A 16,900-nucleotide genomic window follows, 5' to 3' on the forward strand; every position below is an offset into this window, starting at 1 on the left:
GACAGCACACTCAAAAATATCTATATCACATGACAAAGGTTTAATATTCTTCATATTTAAAGCATGCTTATAAATTATGAAGACGATGATAATAATAAACTCCATCCACAAAAGATAATAAGTAAATGTCAGAGAAAACATATGAATCTTCAGTAATCTCACTAGTTATCAAGCAAATGCAATATAAAAATTGACTATCACACTCGTCCGTAAAATGAATTACCCATTCCCTCTGTTAATGAGGGTCCAGGGGAATGAATTGTTCTGTATACAAATCTTTCTGGAGCATAATTTGCTAAAATATATCATAGAATATTATTTTTTATATACATGTGTTGGTCCAGCAAAGACACTTTTAAGAATTTATCTTAAGGCAATAATCATAGATGTGACACAGAGATATTACTAAAGATTTTCATTGGGAAACTGTTTATAGTGTTGAACAACTGAAAGCATTCTGTTTACTAATAAGGAATTGGTTATATAAACTGTTATAGCTATTTAATGGAATACTAGGGATCCATTTGAAGTTATAATATGGTCTTTTTTTATGGGGTAGAAAATACCCACAATAATTTATATAATCAGTATATTTAACATGGTAGATCACATTAAAATAAATTTGTTTTAAATGCCCAGAACAAAGTCAGAAAGGATATGTGTAATAAACTGAAATGTTAACAAGGGTGTTTTTAGTTAATACAATTATGAATGATCTTATTTTGCTAAATTTTCTGTATTTTGATAGTTTCTATTGTAAATGTGTATTATTTCGGCAGTGAAACAAAAGGATGTTATAAATGGTACGGTAATTTAACTTACTGTTTGACTTTTTGTGCAGAAGTTTATTGAAAATAAGTGTGATTGAACATTGAGGTAATGGTTACCAAGGAAGTTCAGATTTGGGGAGAAATTATTGAAATGGAAATTTTGTGCCAGTTTTCACTTCTTTGCATATTTCTGCCAATGTGTTGTAACAGTCCCTGAAGCCTGTGGAAAACTTGTTAATGTCTGTAATGCTCATTTAATCATTTCAATGTTGTATTTATTCCCAGTCATAGCAAAAAGAAAAAGTATAATTTTCCTTTTTTTTTTTTTAATCTCCCAGGTAGTCACTTTCAGTGACATTGTTCGGTTCTCACAATGTATCATTCCTTATCTGAAACTAGACATCCTCTGCAGCCAGAAGAACAGGAAGTGGGCTTTGACCCCTTGTCAAGTTACTCAAACAAGTCTGGAGGTGAGTTTTGTATGCAGATACATTCTATGGTTACTGGGAAATGTAGCAGAGAGCCTCCAGTTAGTTCTGCCTACCTTATGTGTGTAATTCTTTAGATGAAGCTGAGCAGGGCAACATGAAGCACACTTCCCTGGATAGGTGGAGAGCACTCTGACAGTAATGAACACCACAAAACATCAACTTTCAATTATAGACAGAAGCATTAGCCAAATGTTTAATGCACCGTCATTCTTTAAAAAAAAAAAAAAAATCATGATCTTAAATAATTACTTCAGCATAAGGATGTTGAAATCAAAATGGCCTTTGTCAAACATCTTTTAAAGAAGTCTAGCTTTTGGTGTTGATTCTGCAGGGATTTTTTTTTGTCTTTTGAAGCAAGTTGACCTTATTCCAGGATAAAGATTTGTCTGATTCTTTTTTTTCACCACAAATTAAAATTTCTGTCCTACTTTTAAAGATCTATGCATTGAAATTGTTAAAAAGAGACTGTTAAAAGTAAACTGTATTCGGGGTCTACCCTATCAAAATTTATCAAATATGTATGTTTCAGAATTCAGTGTTGTTTTCTCAATATTAGTAATAATATAATATCTTAAAAGGAAGCAGTTCATGCAGATTCCTAAAGCCTTATCCTTGTTTTTGGTTGATTCATTGACTCAAGTAACTACTTAAAATTTTTCAGTCATGACGTACATACATCAGGATTATGAGATTGATTTTAAAAAATCTTAACTGGTCAAAGTGATTCACATGTGTTTTGTATACTTCAGATACAGTTTTTTTGTTCTGTATTGGCATAAAGTTCTGCTATTAACTTGTGTTTTGGGAATTTAAAACCAATGATTGATGTTTTAAAGTGGTTATTTCTTTAGTGATTAAGCCTTGACTTTATGGAGTGCATTTATGTTTTTTGTGCATTTTTACTGCCTTCTGTGTCATACAAATTCCATTGTTATTTTCGACGAAAATGATATAATTTGCCTTACAACTTATTTTTGTGATTTTACTTTTTATTTTCATATGTGCATTTATGAAAAGGTCACAAAAACACTGTTGTTCAAAGTTTTGATCATATGAAAAAATTGTTATTGTCTCATTTTCATTTCAGCATCTTAAACATTTCAGTGGTAAGAATACTACATCTCCTAGTGATGTTTGTTTTTTAAACATAATACCTATAAGAAACACTAATAATTAAGTCAAATTATTTCACAACCACTTCCAATTATTTCACAAGTCAGTATTTTAAAAGAAAAAATATTTTTGTGATAAGTATATAAAATAATTTCACCAAAATTTTCTGATTTATGTGCTTATTTTAGAACAGCGTGTGTGTGTGTGCGTGTGTGTGTGTGTGTGCGTGCGCGCGCATATTTTTCCTGGCCTACTTCATTAAACATTGAGGTTCTATTTTTTTTAACTGGTTAAAAAACATTTTAAATTAATTTTATCCTTTATTGTTTGCAGGAATGAGTAGTTACCTTTACTGAAAAGGCTTTTCGTTTATATCCTAGCCTAACATTTCTATGACATACAAAGTTATTAGGACTGAATTGATGTTTAAAAGTGCCATTAATTCATTTACCCCAAATGTTCATTAACAATGTAAATGTATGCTGATGTTCTATGAGACAAGGAAGTGACTAATGACTCTTCCAACTAACAACACTTAAAATGAATAGAAACTTTAGATAGCTAATCTTGAAGTAATCAAGACCCTCATTCAGCTTGGCATCTCTGTATGCTCTAAAACAGCTGTCAACTGTTAAAAATATATACAAAACACACATACGCACACGCACATGCAGAAAGAATGATATGTAAATATCTAGTTCTTGAAAGCCATAAAGGTTACTAACCGTAGTGGGTTTTGTGCATTGTATATGTAAATATTTTATATGAAGCATCTATTTCATCTTCTCAGATTTCCTTTTAGCAGAAAAACATGTGTTGCATTTTAATAGGGTTGTCATATTTATTTGAAGAATCATCACCTTTCTGGTATGTTTGTTTATTTTAATATATGTATTTCATGGGGTTCTCCACGTATTTGAAGCCGGTTACACATTTTTCCCGCCAGGGAATTTATGGCAAATGGAGGACTCATTTTGTAAGTAGTCAGGCACTGGACTTAATCAGTGATTTCCCTGTGTGCAAGGCGTGGGTTTTTGGTCTTGTTTTTAATTCCTGTTACAGATTCCATAAGTAAACAAATGAGTCTTTAATTTCTCAAAACTGAAATTTTAACATTTATAAAGAAACAGTATATTATTGAGTTAAATGATCCTGAGTATTCTGGAAAGGATAAATAATAATAGCCACATAATTGGAATAATAAAGAGAAAACGGTTTCTCATTGGTTTATTTTCATGGATGGTGGAGGAAGGTGGGTGAGATCAGAAAAAAAGACCTGTTTGGATATACAGATGCAGAATTTTCCATGGGAATCAAACTTTTAACTGCTTGAATTTCTTTTTCAAATAGAGAATAGCATAGAAATTATGACATTTTTCTCTGTGCCCTATTTGGTCATATACATAGTTTACTACTTTAAATTTCAAGATCTTTGATCAAAGGGCATTAATTAGTAATTGGCAAGCTACCTGTAATTCAGTTGAAACTTAAAAAAAACCCAAAATGTTTGTTCAACTATTCATGATTATTCATTGTAGGAAAAGAACATTTTCCTCTATTAAGTCTCTTTTGAGAATAGCACTTTGTTACATATTGCCAGAGTTTTTAGCTTCAATTTTATATGCCTTCTTACTTACAGCTTTTGTAGTATTCAGATAATTACTTAATGTAATGCTTTTTATATAATATCTGTTTCAAAGCTTTCTTTCTATTTTCACGGATAAAATATTTAGTAACCTAACTAAAAAAAAATCCAAGACATTCAGAATATCCTGCCTACTCCATTTTTGACTCTTGTAATTTTGTTTTTGTCCTCAGTCTTCTTTTCTTTCTGTTATAATATCATAGAATTGTAGAACTACAAGGGAGTGCCTGGCTTTATTGCTAAATGAGTTGGTATTAATTAAAATAGTTCACTGAAGTTGATATAATAAAATGATGCAGCCCTATTGTGATCTTTAATATTGTTTTCCATATAGTAGAAATGGATTTAGATTTGAGTAAAAGATGAATTTGTTTTGGGAAGATACCTGACAAAAGTATAGGATGCTGTCTAAGTTATCTTATTTTAAACCCTTTGTTCTAATTATAATTAGCAGGAGTCATTTTAGGGAGGGAAGAAAATCTTCCTTCCCTGGCTTACAGCTTTTAAGTGGTAAAAGCTGTATATCCATTTATTTCCATTGCACTAAAAATAAAATCCGAACTCTTGACCATGATGTTCATGGCTGTCCTGCTTGTCTGGGCATGATCAGATGTGCTAAGCCAGTTCTAAACTCTGGGCCTTCCCACATGCCATTGTTCTCTGACATTATTCTTGAATCCTTCACAGCACTCATCCTTAAATGTAACCCTACATTTATTTGTTTCATTGTTTATTGTTTGTCTCCTTGTCTAAGTGTAAGCTGTATGAGGGCAGGAACTATTGTATACCTATTGGCCCGTGGACACTACTGAATTAACTAACAGATGAATGAATTGTGTTTTACCAGTCTAAATTCCTTCACTTACTTTGATTCCTTCAATAATTATTCCATGTATCTTTTTTTCCATCTACTTTTCTCCTTTGTGTCTTAAGTTGTAATGTATGAAGTCTGTTTTATCCCCTGATTATTTTAGTACTTTAATTTTGTTTCCTTTAGGGCTTAAAAAGTCAGTATAATCTCCTCTCTTCCTTTGGTCTCATTGACCTCTCCTTCTTTGAAGTCCTTCTTAAAATTCACTTCTTCCATTTTTTTTTTTTTAATTTTTTTTTTTCAACGTTTATTTATTTTTGGGACAGAGAGAGACAGAGCTGAACAGGGGAGGGGCAGAGAGAGAGGGAGACACAGAATCGGAAACAGGCTCCAGGCTCTGAGCCATCAGCCCAGAGCCCGACGCGGGGCTCGAACTCACGGACCGCAAGATCGTGACCTGGCTGAAGTCGGACGCTTAACCGACTGCGCCACCCAGGCGCCCCACTTCTTCCATTTTTTGTTTCATTATGACCCAAATCAAAATTTCCATAAGGAACAAATGGAGAGACCTTTCTGGCAAATAAAGGTCAACTGTGATATCCTTATGAACCCACAAGAAACATTATTTAGCAAGGGAAAACTAAGGAAATAAATGATTATTTGTTCAAGATATTTGTGGCCATAACATGGCAGCATAGACCAAAGTATACTTACATTTAATATATATGCTTCATATATGTAGCTCCTAGTGAAAATTCTAGAAGACACTGTTCTTAATTTTTGGTTTATACAACTTACCAATACAAATATTGTTAACTTTGCATATGAAACATTGTGGAATCAACACCTATTGTGGTATAGGCTTTTCTTAAGTTTGCATCACTTCTAAAGTTTGTTGTCATTCAATAAATATTTATTGAATATGTTTCAAATGATGGAGATAATTTATACATTGGAAAAGATAAACATAACTCCGAGTGTTAGTTGTAATGGTTAATAGCCAGAGTTGGGGGACCAGGAAGAGAAAAGTAAGTGGCCAGTTAAAATGGAGAATGTAAGTACTTTCCAAAAGTAACTAATAGTATGCTGAGGTAACATAAATTTGTGGTAGTTGTGGGTCAAGGAAGGTGTGATATCTAAGACACGATCTGGAGCTGTTTGGGTGGCTCACTGGGTTAAACATCCCCCTTCTGCTCAGGTCATGATCTCATAGTTGGTTAGTTCAGGCCCCGCATCAGGTGAGCGTGAGCCCCCCATTGGGTAAGCGCTGGCCCAGCTTCTGGTGAGCTTGAGCCCTGCTTTGGGTGAGCCCTATTTCTCTCTCTCTCTCTCTCTCTCTCTCTCTGTTTGCCCCTTGCTCACTTGCATACTCTCTCTCAAAAAAAAAAAAATAAGAAGAAGAAGAAGAAGAAGAAAAAATAAAAAAATAAAGACACAACCTGAAAGATGAGTAGCTGTTAGCCAGTTAGCCAGTGAGTAAAGAGTATGTGCTACGTGATTGCCTTTTCTACCTTTTTCAGTGTGGTTGGAGGCTAGCATTCAAAGGAGGAATGGCCACAAATGAGACTGATGACCAGGGCCAGGAAGCCACTTGATCCTAAGAACAGTAAGCAGTCTAGTGAAGGAATCTTATTGCCAGAATTACATTTTAACAAGATTATTATGGCTACAGTGAAGAAGTCATTGCAGTGTTCTAGGTAAGAAATCATAGTGGCCTATATTGGGAAAGTATAGAACTGGAAATGGAGAGAAGTGGAATCGTTTGAGAGATATTTAGTAGGTAGAATTGACAGCACTTGATGTTTGGATATAAGGAAGTGATAAGGGTGAGAAGCTTGAAGTGACATTCAGCTTTGTGAGTTGACCAGTTCTGTGATAATGCCTGTACTGAGATAAGGATCTCTACAAGGAGGAACTTTATGTGATGCAGGTAGAATGGGGGTTGGCAAAGAAGATTCTAAGTTTAGTTTCATGTGTGAGTTAGAAGCGCCTTATGACATTCAGATGAAGACATCCTGAAGATTTTGATATATGGGTCTAAAACTTAGTGTACAGGTTTGGGCTGGAGATAAAGATTTTCAGCTTAAGTGTGGTAGCAAAATACAGTGTGAATGATTGTGATCACCCAATAACAGCACCTAGTGTGAGAAGAGGACCTGGAAGCAGTCTTAAGGAAAGCCAGTTTAAAGACCTTGTAGCAGAGGAGGGTATTGTAAAGGAGACTAAGAAAGAGTGGCTAGAGAAGTAGTAGGAAAACTAGGAGAGTGTGGAGTCAAAGAAGCCAAGATGTTAAGCAGAAAATAACAAAACCGGCCCAAGGTTAGCTAAGGTTTAAGCAAATAGAAGTATGCACAGGATAGAGTCATTGTAACAATGCAAGCAAAGTGCTCTGTAATCTCAAGAATCCACAGTCTTGAGTAATCTATATTCACAAATAAACTAATCATGCTCTGTACTAAACAGGTATGAGGAATAGAGGGAAATTAATGGTAGTACTTGAAAAATTTTAAATCAGTGGAAGAAATGTCTGAGGGTCTTGGAAATGTGCAGTCTAGAGCCAAGATGGAGGGATTTGTAGACAGAGAGGGGTCATTATTTCATCGTTAATAATAGGAGGGAAGGGGAAAAGAAGATAAATTTAGATTACAGTAGGTTCATTAGTTCAATAACAGAGTTCAGGGCAATATCAATGATGTTTTAATCTCTTTGATAAGTTACGGTGAAGTGATTTGCTGAAAGTCAGTGATAAGATGAAGTATTTGAAGATTTGTGGAGAGTGACAAAGGTTAGGATGATTTGATAAAGAATATATAACCTTGGGGACCAAGTTGAGATAAGACATCATAATTTATAGGCATACAAGCTTATAAATTTGCATGATTATGTCCAATATAACTCAGCACCTAGGATTTGGTTACAAAGAAAAGCAGTCCTGGACAAAAGGTATAGGAGGTACACACAAGCAAGGAAGTAGATGCTGGAAGAATTATTGATGGTTTGAGAATATAAGAAAGTTTACTATCATGGAAGGAGATTCTAAGAGGGCAGAGTAGAAAGTTTTGGAAGCGATGGAGGAGTCCAGGGAGATGAAGTATAGAGTAGTGTGGTGATGGGAGTTATGAAGGGGATATGGGAATAGTACATGAGTATTTGTTAATTTGATGGAACATTGTTAAGTGGTAACCAGCAAACTAGCTCCATACCTTCACTAATTCTCTGTAACAATCTGGATCTGCACTAATTTAGATAGTTTTGGTTTGAAGTCTTTTTAAATTTAATTTAAAGGCTTAATTTTTTTTAAGAGCAGTTATAGATGCACAGCAAAATTAAGAGGAGGAGATATTTCCCATCCACCCCCCAACAGAGTGGTACATTTATTACAACTGGTAACCTACATGGCACATTAGTGTACATTAAGATTGACTCTTGGTAGTGTATATTCTATGAGTTTAGACAAATGTATAAAGCATGCATCCATTGTTACAGTATCATACAGTAGTATTTTCAAAAATCCTCTGTGCTCAGTCTATTCATTCTTCCCCCAACCCCTGGCAAACACTCATTTTTTTTTTTTAATTTTTATTTTTTGAGAGAGAGTGAGTGTGAGTGAGTGGGGGAGGGGCAGAGAGAGAGGGAGACACAGAATCCAAAGTGGGCTCCAGGCTCTGAACTGTCAGCACAGAAGTCACGAACTGTGAGATCATGACCTGAGCTGAAGTCGGATGTTTAACCAACTGAGCCACCCAGGTGCCCCACTGATCTTTTTACTTTTACAAAGTTTTGCAAGAAGTATCTTTTTAATAAATTATTCATGGAGCCCAAGTGTCCATCGATAGATAAATGGATAAAGAAAACACAAATACACACAAACACATAAACTGAATATTATTCAGCCATAAAAAGAATGGAATCTTGCCATTTGCAACAACTTGGATAGAGAGTATAATGCTAAGCAAAATAAGTCAGAGAAAGACAGATAGCATATGATCTCACCCATATGTGGAATTTAAGACATAAATCAAGTAAGCAAAAGAAAAAAAAAAGACAAACCAAGAAATAGACTCTTAACTATGGAGAAGAAACTGATGGTTACTACAGGGGAGGTGGGTGGGGAGAGGGGTGACATAGGTGATAGGAATTAAAGAGTACCTTGTAATGATGAAAATAATAAAATACAAAAATAAAGCAACGTCTTTTAAAAAAATTCTTGTAGTTATCAAGGTAAAAGGCAGGTTAGTGAGATGAAAACTGTAAGACTATAAAGCCGTCAAGAAAAATGGGAGCTTTGTTGAAGGTAAAGATTGTTAAATAGGGTGACTTGGAAGTTCTTCAGTAACAACAACAAAGATAAATAAAATGATGGTTTAAAACCTGTCTTCTTGAGGCGCCTGGGTGGCTCAGTCGGTTAAGCATCTGACTTCGGCTCAGGTCATGATCTCACAGTTCAGGGGTTTGAGCCCCATGTCCAGGCTCTGCCTGACAGCACGTAGCCTGCTTGTGATTGATTCTCTCTCTTCACTCCTCCTCAGCTCATGTGCATGCATGTGTGCTGCTCTCTCTCTGTCAAAAATAAACATTTAAAAAAATATTTTTTTTTTTGTTTTTGGCATTGATTACCCATTTATTTTTTTTTTTTATGAAATTTATTGACAAATTGGTTTCCATACATAAAAAAATATTTTAAAAATGCCTCCTTAAGAACAGATTTTGTTAAATGCTCTGACAATAGGTAGAAATGAAATTAGAGAGTGATGAATATGCCATGCCCAGTTTCTCTACATCAGGCTGTCCCAAGGGAAGTTGAAAGTGCAACATTTCAGCTTGAAAGGATGTGAGTTAGAGATCTGAGAGTCATCCTTCAGAGGTAATCAGCTCAAAGTATGTGAGACAGATATTAATCCAAAGAAAGGAAAAGAGCTGAAGATTGCTATATAGAAATTCTCCATGATAGAAATTGGGTAAATAGAATAGTATTAAAAATATTGGAGGAATAGTTAAAGTAGGGAAAGTTAGAGGAGTGCCAAAATTACAGAAACTACAGATATATGAGAGCTTCCAGAAGGTCCAAAGAGGTCAATGCTTCAAGGATTGCATAGGTTAAAGAGTACAAAAGAGAAAATAAAGGATTTGGTGATTGGAAGAGTATTGATGATCTGTAACTAGTGGTTAAGCCATTTCAAGATACCATTAACTCATTGAGTGGATGGAAGTGAACTAAAAATCTGATTCAGAATTAACATAAAAGATAGCAGTTAAATGTCAGTGGCAAAATAGTTGAATAGTGAGGAAGGGCCGATTTACTTTTTAATATGAGATTTGGGTGGTTATAGGTGACTATTATGTATTCATGCTCTCATGGTGAATTGAGATTTAGCAAGTTAGACATTTTAACGTAACAATGGCACTCACTTCTTGTAAAATGTAGATCCTTGAAATAAAAGACTTGTCTTCAGAACTTAATTCTGATCCTTTTTTTTTCCCCCATTGAGTTGTCCATTCCTTATTAATTGCATCTGGTTTTTAGTTTTATTTCAAATTTTCTTTTGGCATGGCAGTTCCCTTTATTTACCTGAAGAGAGAGGCTCTTTTAGAGTTGGGGTTTTGTGAGAGTCATTGAGTCACTTTGTGGCTATACCTGACTGTTACTCATTTCCCAGGGTCTTAGGATCAAAGGAGACCTCACTCTTGTCCCTGGGGGAGACACAAACTATAGCCCTGCAAGAGCTCTTGGCACTACCCCCTTGGGCACAAGTTGGTCTGCAAAGGAATGTTTCTTCTACCATGCTTCGTCAGCCTTTACCCCCATTGGATCTCCACAAATGGGAGGTCGTGTGCTGGTGGCTTTGGTTGCCTGGGTCTAGGAATAACTAGAGCAGATATAGGTGATTCAGAGCGGCAGTACTATCTTCAAACCTTAAAAAAAGGTAGTCAAAAAACCCCACTTAGGTGAAATGATAGTGGATTTCTTATCAAAGAATTATGTTACTTGCTTTTACTAATTAGTGGGGCCAGAAAAGAGCCAGAGGAGAGCCAGAGTTTTGGCTGTTTAAATAATGACAAATCCAGCTCTGAGCTCACAGGACTTAGAAAAGTATTTCGGACTTATCACCTGGCATCTCCTACAACAGCTCCTTCTTTTTCATTTACATATTAAAACAGATCCCCCTCCCCCATGGCTCAGTAGTGAAATGAATAATTAGTCCCTTACAAGTACAATTCTCCAGGTCCCTCATGCTGCCTCTAACTCCTTTCGTAGCATTAACCAATTTTAAAAACTGTATCTATCTAAACTACTGTTTTTAAAGATCACAGGCTTTCTTACTTTGATTTTACTCAATTAGAGGTAAGAGTGGAATATCCAGGGAAGTTGAAATTGCAAGAAAAAATTTAAATCTTACTCTGGAAAAATAATCCAGGACCTCTTCAATCCCTCTTCTGTATTTCTCCTGCTCTTCCTCTAGCGGAAATACCCCAAGACCTATTATTCCCAAGTTCAAATCCTCTCCTTTGCTGTGCTATGTAATACAACAGCCAGGTGTATTTTTCAAAAGAGCTTTATATTTTGGTAAAATTCTCTTTTCACCTAATAGTAGTTAAAGAAAAAACATTTAAATACCATTATACTTGGATATTCGTAAGTTTTTTTTGTAGACTTAAGCACGTTGTGTGTTTCACTTAAAACACTCAATTTTTACAATTATTAAAGATCCAGTGATCTTGTTAAATAGTGAGGATGGAGAATAGTCAGTTTACTGCACAGAGTTTTAATCTGTATTGCACTGGTAGATGTTGATACCTACTTCATATTTTAACAGTTTGGAAATTATGTAATTTGTAATAAAAAGAGGTAGCTACTTGGTTATTACTGTGATTTTCCTCATATTTGTAAATGTAGATTTTTTCTGTGGTTGTTCTCTAACATTATCCTTAAAAGATCTCTGTACAAAAGCTTTGAAAACATACTTTGCCCTATTTATATATTGTTAATTTGATCTGAAGTATTTTTTTAATGTTTCTTTCTTTTTAATTTTTTAAATGTTTATTTTTGAGAGAGAGAGAGAGAGAGAGAGAGTGAGTGAGTGAGAGTGTGTGTGGTGGAGGGGGAGGGCACAGAGAGAGACAGGGAGACACAGAATCTGAAGCAGGCTCCAGGCTCTGAGCTGCCAGCACAGAGCCCAACGCGGGGCTCGAACTCACGAACTGTGAGATCATGACCTGAGCTGAAGTCAGAAGCCTAACCTACTGGGCCACCCAGGTGCCCTTGATCTCAAGTATTTTTTATTCTTAACTTGTATTTTGCGAGTATTAAAAATAAGTTAGTTTGCTGTCACTATACTTTCGCTGTAAGGAGGCCTTGCTTATTAATTTAATAGGTGTTCTGAAATATGAAATCATTTGCATGTAATACTTGTACTTTACTCTGGAGTTTGACCATTTACTCCTCCTTGAATTTCCTGAGAAGGAATCCCATGTGTGGAATATAGGAAAGCACACGATCAGAAATATTATGTTAGCTTCAAACTCTTTTGTTTTCACATTTTAGGAAAATCTGAATGTTTCAAATATAAGAAATTAAGAAGCTAGTAAGTCATAAAAATTGTAATATCTCAAGTTATTTTTTTTTATTTTTTTAATATTTATTGTCACGTTAGCTAACATACAGTGTATACAGTGTGCTCTTGGCTTCAGGAGAAGATTTCCATGATTCATCACTTACATACAACACCCAGTGCTCATTCCAACAAGTGGCCTCCTCAATGCCCATCACCCATTTTCCCTGCCCCCACCCCCCCCATCAACCCTCAGTCTGTTCTCTGTATTTAAGCATCTCTTAAGGTTTGCCTCCCTCTCTGTAACTATTTTTTTTTCCTTCCCTTCCCCCATGGTCTTCTGTTAAGTTTCTATAGTTATGCATATGAGTGAAAACATGGTATTTTCTTTCTCTGACTGATTTATTTCACTTAGCATAATACTCTCCAGTTCCATCCATGTTGTTGCAAATGGCAAGATTTCATTCTTTTTCATTGCCAGGTAGTATTTCATTGTGTGTGTGTGTGTGTGTGTGTGTGTATACACACACACACATACATATATGTATATATGTATATATATATACATATGTGTGTGTGTGTGTATATATATATATATATATATATATATATATATACACAGACACATACACCACATCTTTATCCATTTATTAGTCAATGGACATTTGGGCTCTTCCCATAATTTGGCTATTGTTGATAGTGCTGCTATAAACATTGGGATACATGTGACCCTAGGAATTAGCACTCCTGTATGGCTCAAGTTATTTACTTTTATTATGTCTCCAGTATTAAACATATAATTTATTTGAGTCTTTGGAAATGATTTTCTACCATTTCGTAATTATTGTATTCCTATACATTATAGTGATTGTTTTATCTTTTCAGAATGTACAAATATGTTGTTTTAGTCAGAAAAACCACCCTCTAGCCTTAATTTATCAACAAACAGTGAGAATGAACTTTTACTTAATCAGGTCACATACATGGCAATGTGTGAACCAAATACATTTATGTTATGGGAATATGTGTGCTTAAAAACTAATAATTCTCCTGCTTTCCCTTTTCTCCTCCTTTCGTCTTCCAAATGTGGAGAGACTTAAATACAATTGACTTCCTAGCATTTTCATTGAGTGACAATTTTAATAGAATATGACTGATTTTGACCAAGCTTAGAACAGTGCTATCAGTTTGAATCTTTAATTAGTCTTGTGAATAGATCTGTTATTATGAAAAGGAAGGGTGGGGGGGGGGGGAGGGCGGGAGGAAGGGGAGGGGAGGCGGCGAGGTGAGGGGAAGGGGAGGGGAGGGGAGGGGGGAGGGGAGGGGGGAAGAAGAAGAAGAAGAACGAGTATCCTCCTCCCATCCCCTCATTCTCCCTCCTTCTCCTTCTTCAAGTAAATTCTATGCCCAATTTGGGGCTTGAACTCATGACCCTGGATCAAGAGTCATATGCTTTACTGACTGAGCCAGCCAGGAGCCCCTGAACTTAATAGGTTTTCAGTCAGACGTGTTGACATGACATGTTGACATTTTCGTGATACTCGATTAATGAATAGAGATTTATAGTGGCATATAGATTTTATCACACGCAGTAAGGGCTGTAGGCCACAGGACTTTCTCATTCATTCATTAAAAAATAGTTATGATCATCTAGTATTGGGAGATAAGCTGTTAAACAAGTAGACAAGTGCTTTCTCTCAGTAGAAATCACATTTTACATGTGAATGGTAAAAAAAAAAAAGTACGGAAATAAAAAATACATATATAAGAAGGTGATAATACTAGGCAAAACATTTAAAATAGGATAATCTTATGAGGAATGACTGGGTACCTACTTCATATTGTCACAGATTTCTCTTAAGAAGATGATATATCAGCTAGGTGTAAATGACAGATGAGAAGGAGCCAGGCATGCAAAATGGTGAGAGAGAGCGAGAGCGAGAGAGGGGGAGAGAGAGAGCGAGAGAGAGCGAGAGAGAGAGATTGAGATTGACAGCGAGAACTATCAGTTCTGAAAAGGGGAAGAGTTCATACAAAGGAAGTCCCTAACCCAGTGTAGGAATAGGCCTGTCATATTCGAGGAATTGAAAAAGATCACTGTGGCTGGGCCATCATGGGTGGCATGGCAGTGGCACAGGATGGGCTAATAGGCAGAGGCCAGATTGAGGATTTTGTAAACCAAGCTGAGGAGTGTAGATTTTATTCTAAAGACTGGGAGTTATTTAACAGTCTGTATTGTTATCTCTGTTGAACAATTAAATTTATTCTCAAGAAATGAGGACCATAACTATTTTTTTTTATTTTAACATTTATTTATTTTTGAGAGAGAGAAAAAAAGAATGAGAGCAAGGGAGGGGCAGAGAGAGCGGGAAACGCAGAATCTGAAGCAAGCTCCAGGCTCTGCGTTGTCAGCACAGAGCCCAATGCGGGGCTCAAATTCACGGACTGTGAAATCATGACCTGAGTTGGATGCGTAAATGACTGAGCCACCCAGGTGCCCGGGGCCATAACTATTTTTAAATTTTTTTTTTTTCAACGTTTATTTATTTTTGGGACAGAGAGAGACAGAGCATGAACGGGGGAGGGGCAGAGAGAGAGGGAGGCACAGAATCGGAAACAGGCTCCAGGCTCTGAGCCATCAGCCCAGAGCCCGACGCGGGGCTCGAACTCACAGACTGCGAGATCCTGACCTGGCTGAAGTCGGACGCTTAACCGACTGCGCCACCCAGGCGCCCCAAAAAATATGTATTCTTATGACTTGATACTAGGCATTTAGTAAGTAATGACTGATTTACACAGTTGTATGATTTTTAAAATATATTTTCACGTTGCAGTTCTCTGTACCAATCTTTATTGATTTCCTCATTCTCAACATTTTAACTATTTATAATGGTGAAGTAATTTCTGCTTAATCTGAGATAAAAGAATGCCTTAAAATTAGCCATTTATCTAAAACTCAGTTGCTTGTACATGTTCTCTTTAAGGCCCTGCTATGGGTATTAAAATACTAATATTAAATGCAGTCTAGTATGACCTTTTCTGTATGACCTATTGTGTGTGTGTGAGAGAGAGGGAGAGAGAGACAGAAAAGAGAGAAAGAGAGAGAGAGAGGGAGGGACAGAGACAGAGACCTTGGGGGTGGGGGGCACATAATCATTATTTTCTCTTTGCTGATGTAATGGAAAATTTGCTCCTCTAGGACATATTAGAACAATGTATTTAATGCTCTTCAATTTAATTTGCTAGTATCACAATTAATACAATTAAGGTCACTTGAAATGAAACTATTAACAAATTGAGTAATTTACTTTAACAATGTCAATGTGTTCTCACAATTAGATTTGCTTTAATTAGTGTACAAGCTATTATTTAATAGCATACTTCACATAGAAAAATGTAATAATGTATTCTCGGTTTCTTGTAACAGAAAGAAAGAAACTTTTAATGGACTGAGTGATTTTGTGGAAGAGCTGCTAGATATAAAGTGATAGAAGAGAAAGTATAAATCTAGAAAGCAAAGCTTAAAAGAACGTAAATAAAAATATCTTTTTTTGGCTCTTACCAATACATGTCCTATGTATCATTGTTTAAATAGTTTTGGAAACTTTTAATGGTAGTTTGGAAGGGAACACAAATTCTGGAAAATTTTAAGTGTTAGTTTTATCTGGTTTTTGCTTATAACATTTTTGAGTATCATAAAATAGGTCACTTCTAATTAATCACTGTAATAATGGAGAGGAATAGAATGATGTGGAATATAAAAATGGTAGGAAGCAAAAAAGTTTTTATTTTCAAATCTGCTTTTAAAAACATTTTAGGGGCACCTGGGTGGCCTGGTTGGTTAAATGTCCAACTTTGGCTCAGGTCATGATCTCTTGGTTTGTGGGCTCGAGCCCCACGTCAGGCTCAGATCCTGGAGCCTGCTTTGGATTCTGTATCTCCCTCTCTATCTGCCCCTCCCCCACTCAGGCTCTGCCTCTCTCTGTCTCTCAAAAATAAATACTGTTTTAAAAAATTAAAAAAGAATTTCATATGAATATTTCTTACCTCAGAATTCACTTTAATAGCCAATATAATAAAAAGCTCTTCTTCTACTCAGCCTACTCTGTGTTGAGGTCAGAAGATCCAGGGATGAATAAATGGTTATATTTCTGTTTCTATATATGCAGACTAAGGGGAAGCAGATGAATTGTCAACCAAGTCATAATTAGCAAGGTCTCCTGTTCTCTGTAAACATGACAGCAAGATTTGCTATCATGTAATCAAGTGGTGATTTTATGTGGAAGGGATATAAATGCAATCCAGATAATTCAATACTCTAATCTTAAAAATTAGTTTGACAATCTTTTTTGCTTAGTTTGATTGATTTAAGTTTCTGTTGCATTCATCTTCTTTCCTTTTTCGCCTTTGGTTAATGACAACATTTTGTAAAATTGCAAGTGAAGAAAGAAGCAGGCATAAGAGTAATTAGGTAAATAATATTTAAATGTAAAATGCAAGAAGCTTAGAGAACCCACAGA

The 16,900-nt window shown here is 35.7% G+C and overlaps 1 protein-coding gene across 7 annotated transcripts in view; it reads left to right on the forward strand.

Annotated features, from left to right (window-relative positions):
- The window catches only part of TBC1D5 (TBC1 domain family member 5), a 550,248-nt gene that overhangs the window by 195,391 nt on the left and 337,957 nt on the right, over window positions 1-16,900 (forward strand). For all 7 annotated transcript variants that reach the window (XM_032594665.1, XM_030328643.1, XM_030328649.1 and 4 more), the window contains one exon: window positions 1,109-1,240. In XM_032594665.1, coding sequence (XP_032450556.1) covers window positions 1,144-1,240 — 97 coding nt within the window. In that variant the 5' untranslated portion in view covers window positions 1,109-1,143. The remainder of the gene's footprint in view (window positions 1-1,108; window positions 1,241-16,900) is intronic.

Source organism: Lynx canadensis, chromosome C2, assembly GCF_007474595.2.
Source record: "Lynx canadensis isolate LIC74 chromosome C2, mLynCan4.pri.v2, whole genome shotgun sequence".
NCBI classification, from domain to species: Eukaryota; Metazoa; Chordata; class Mammalia; order Carnivora; family Felidae; genus Lynx; species Lynx canadensis.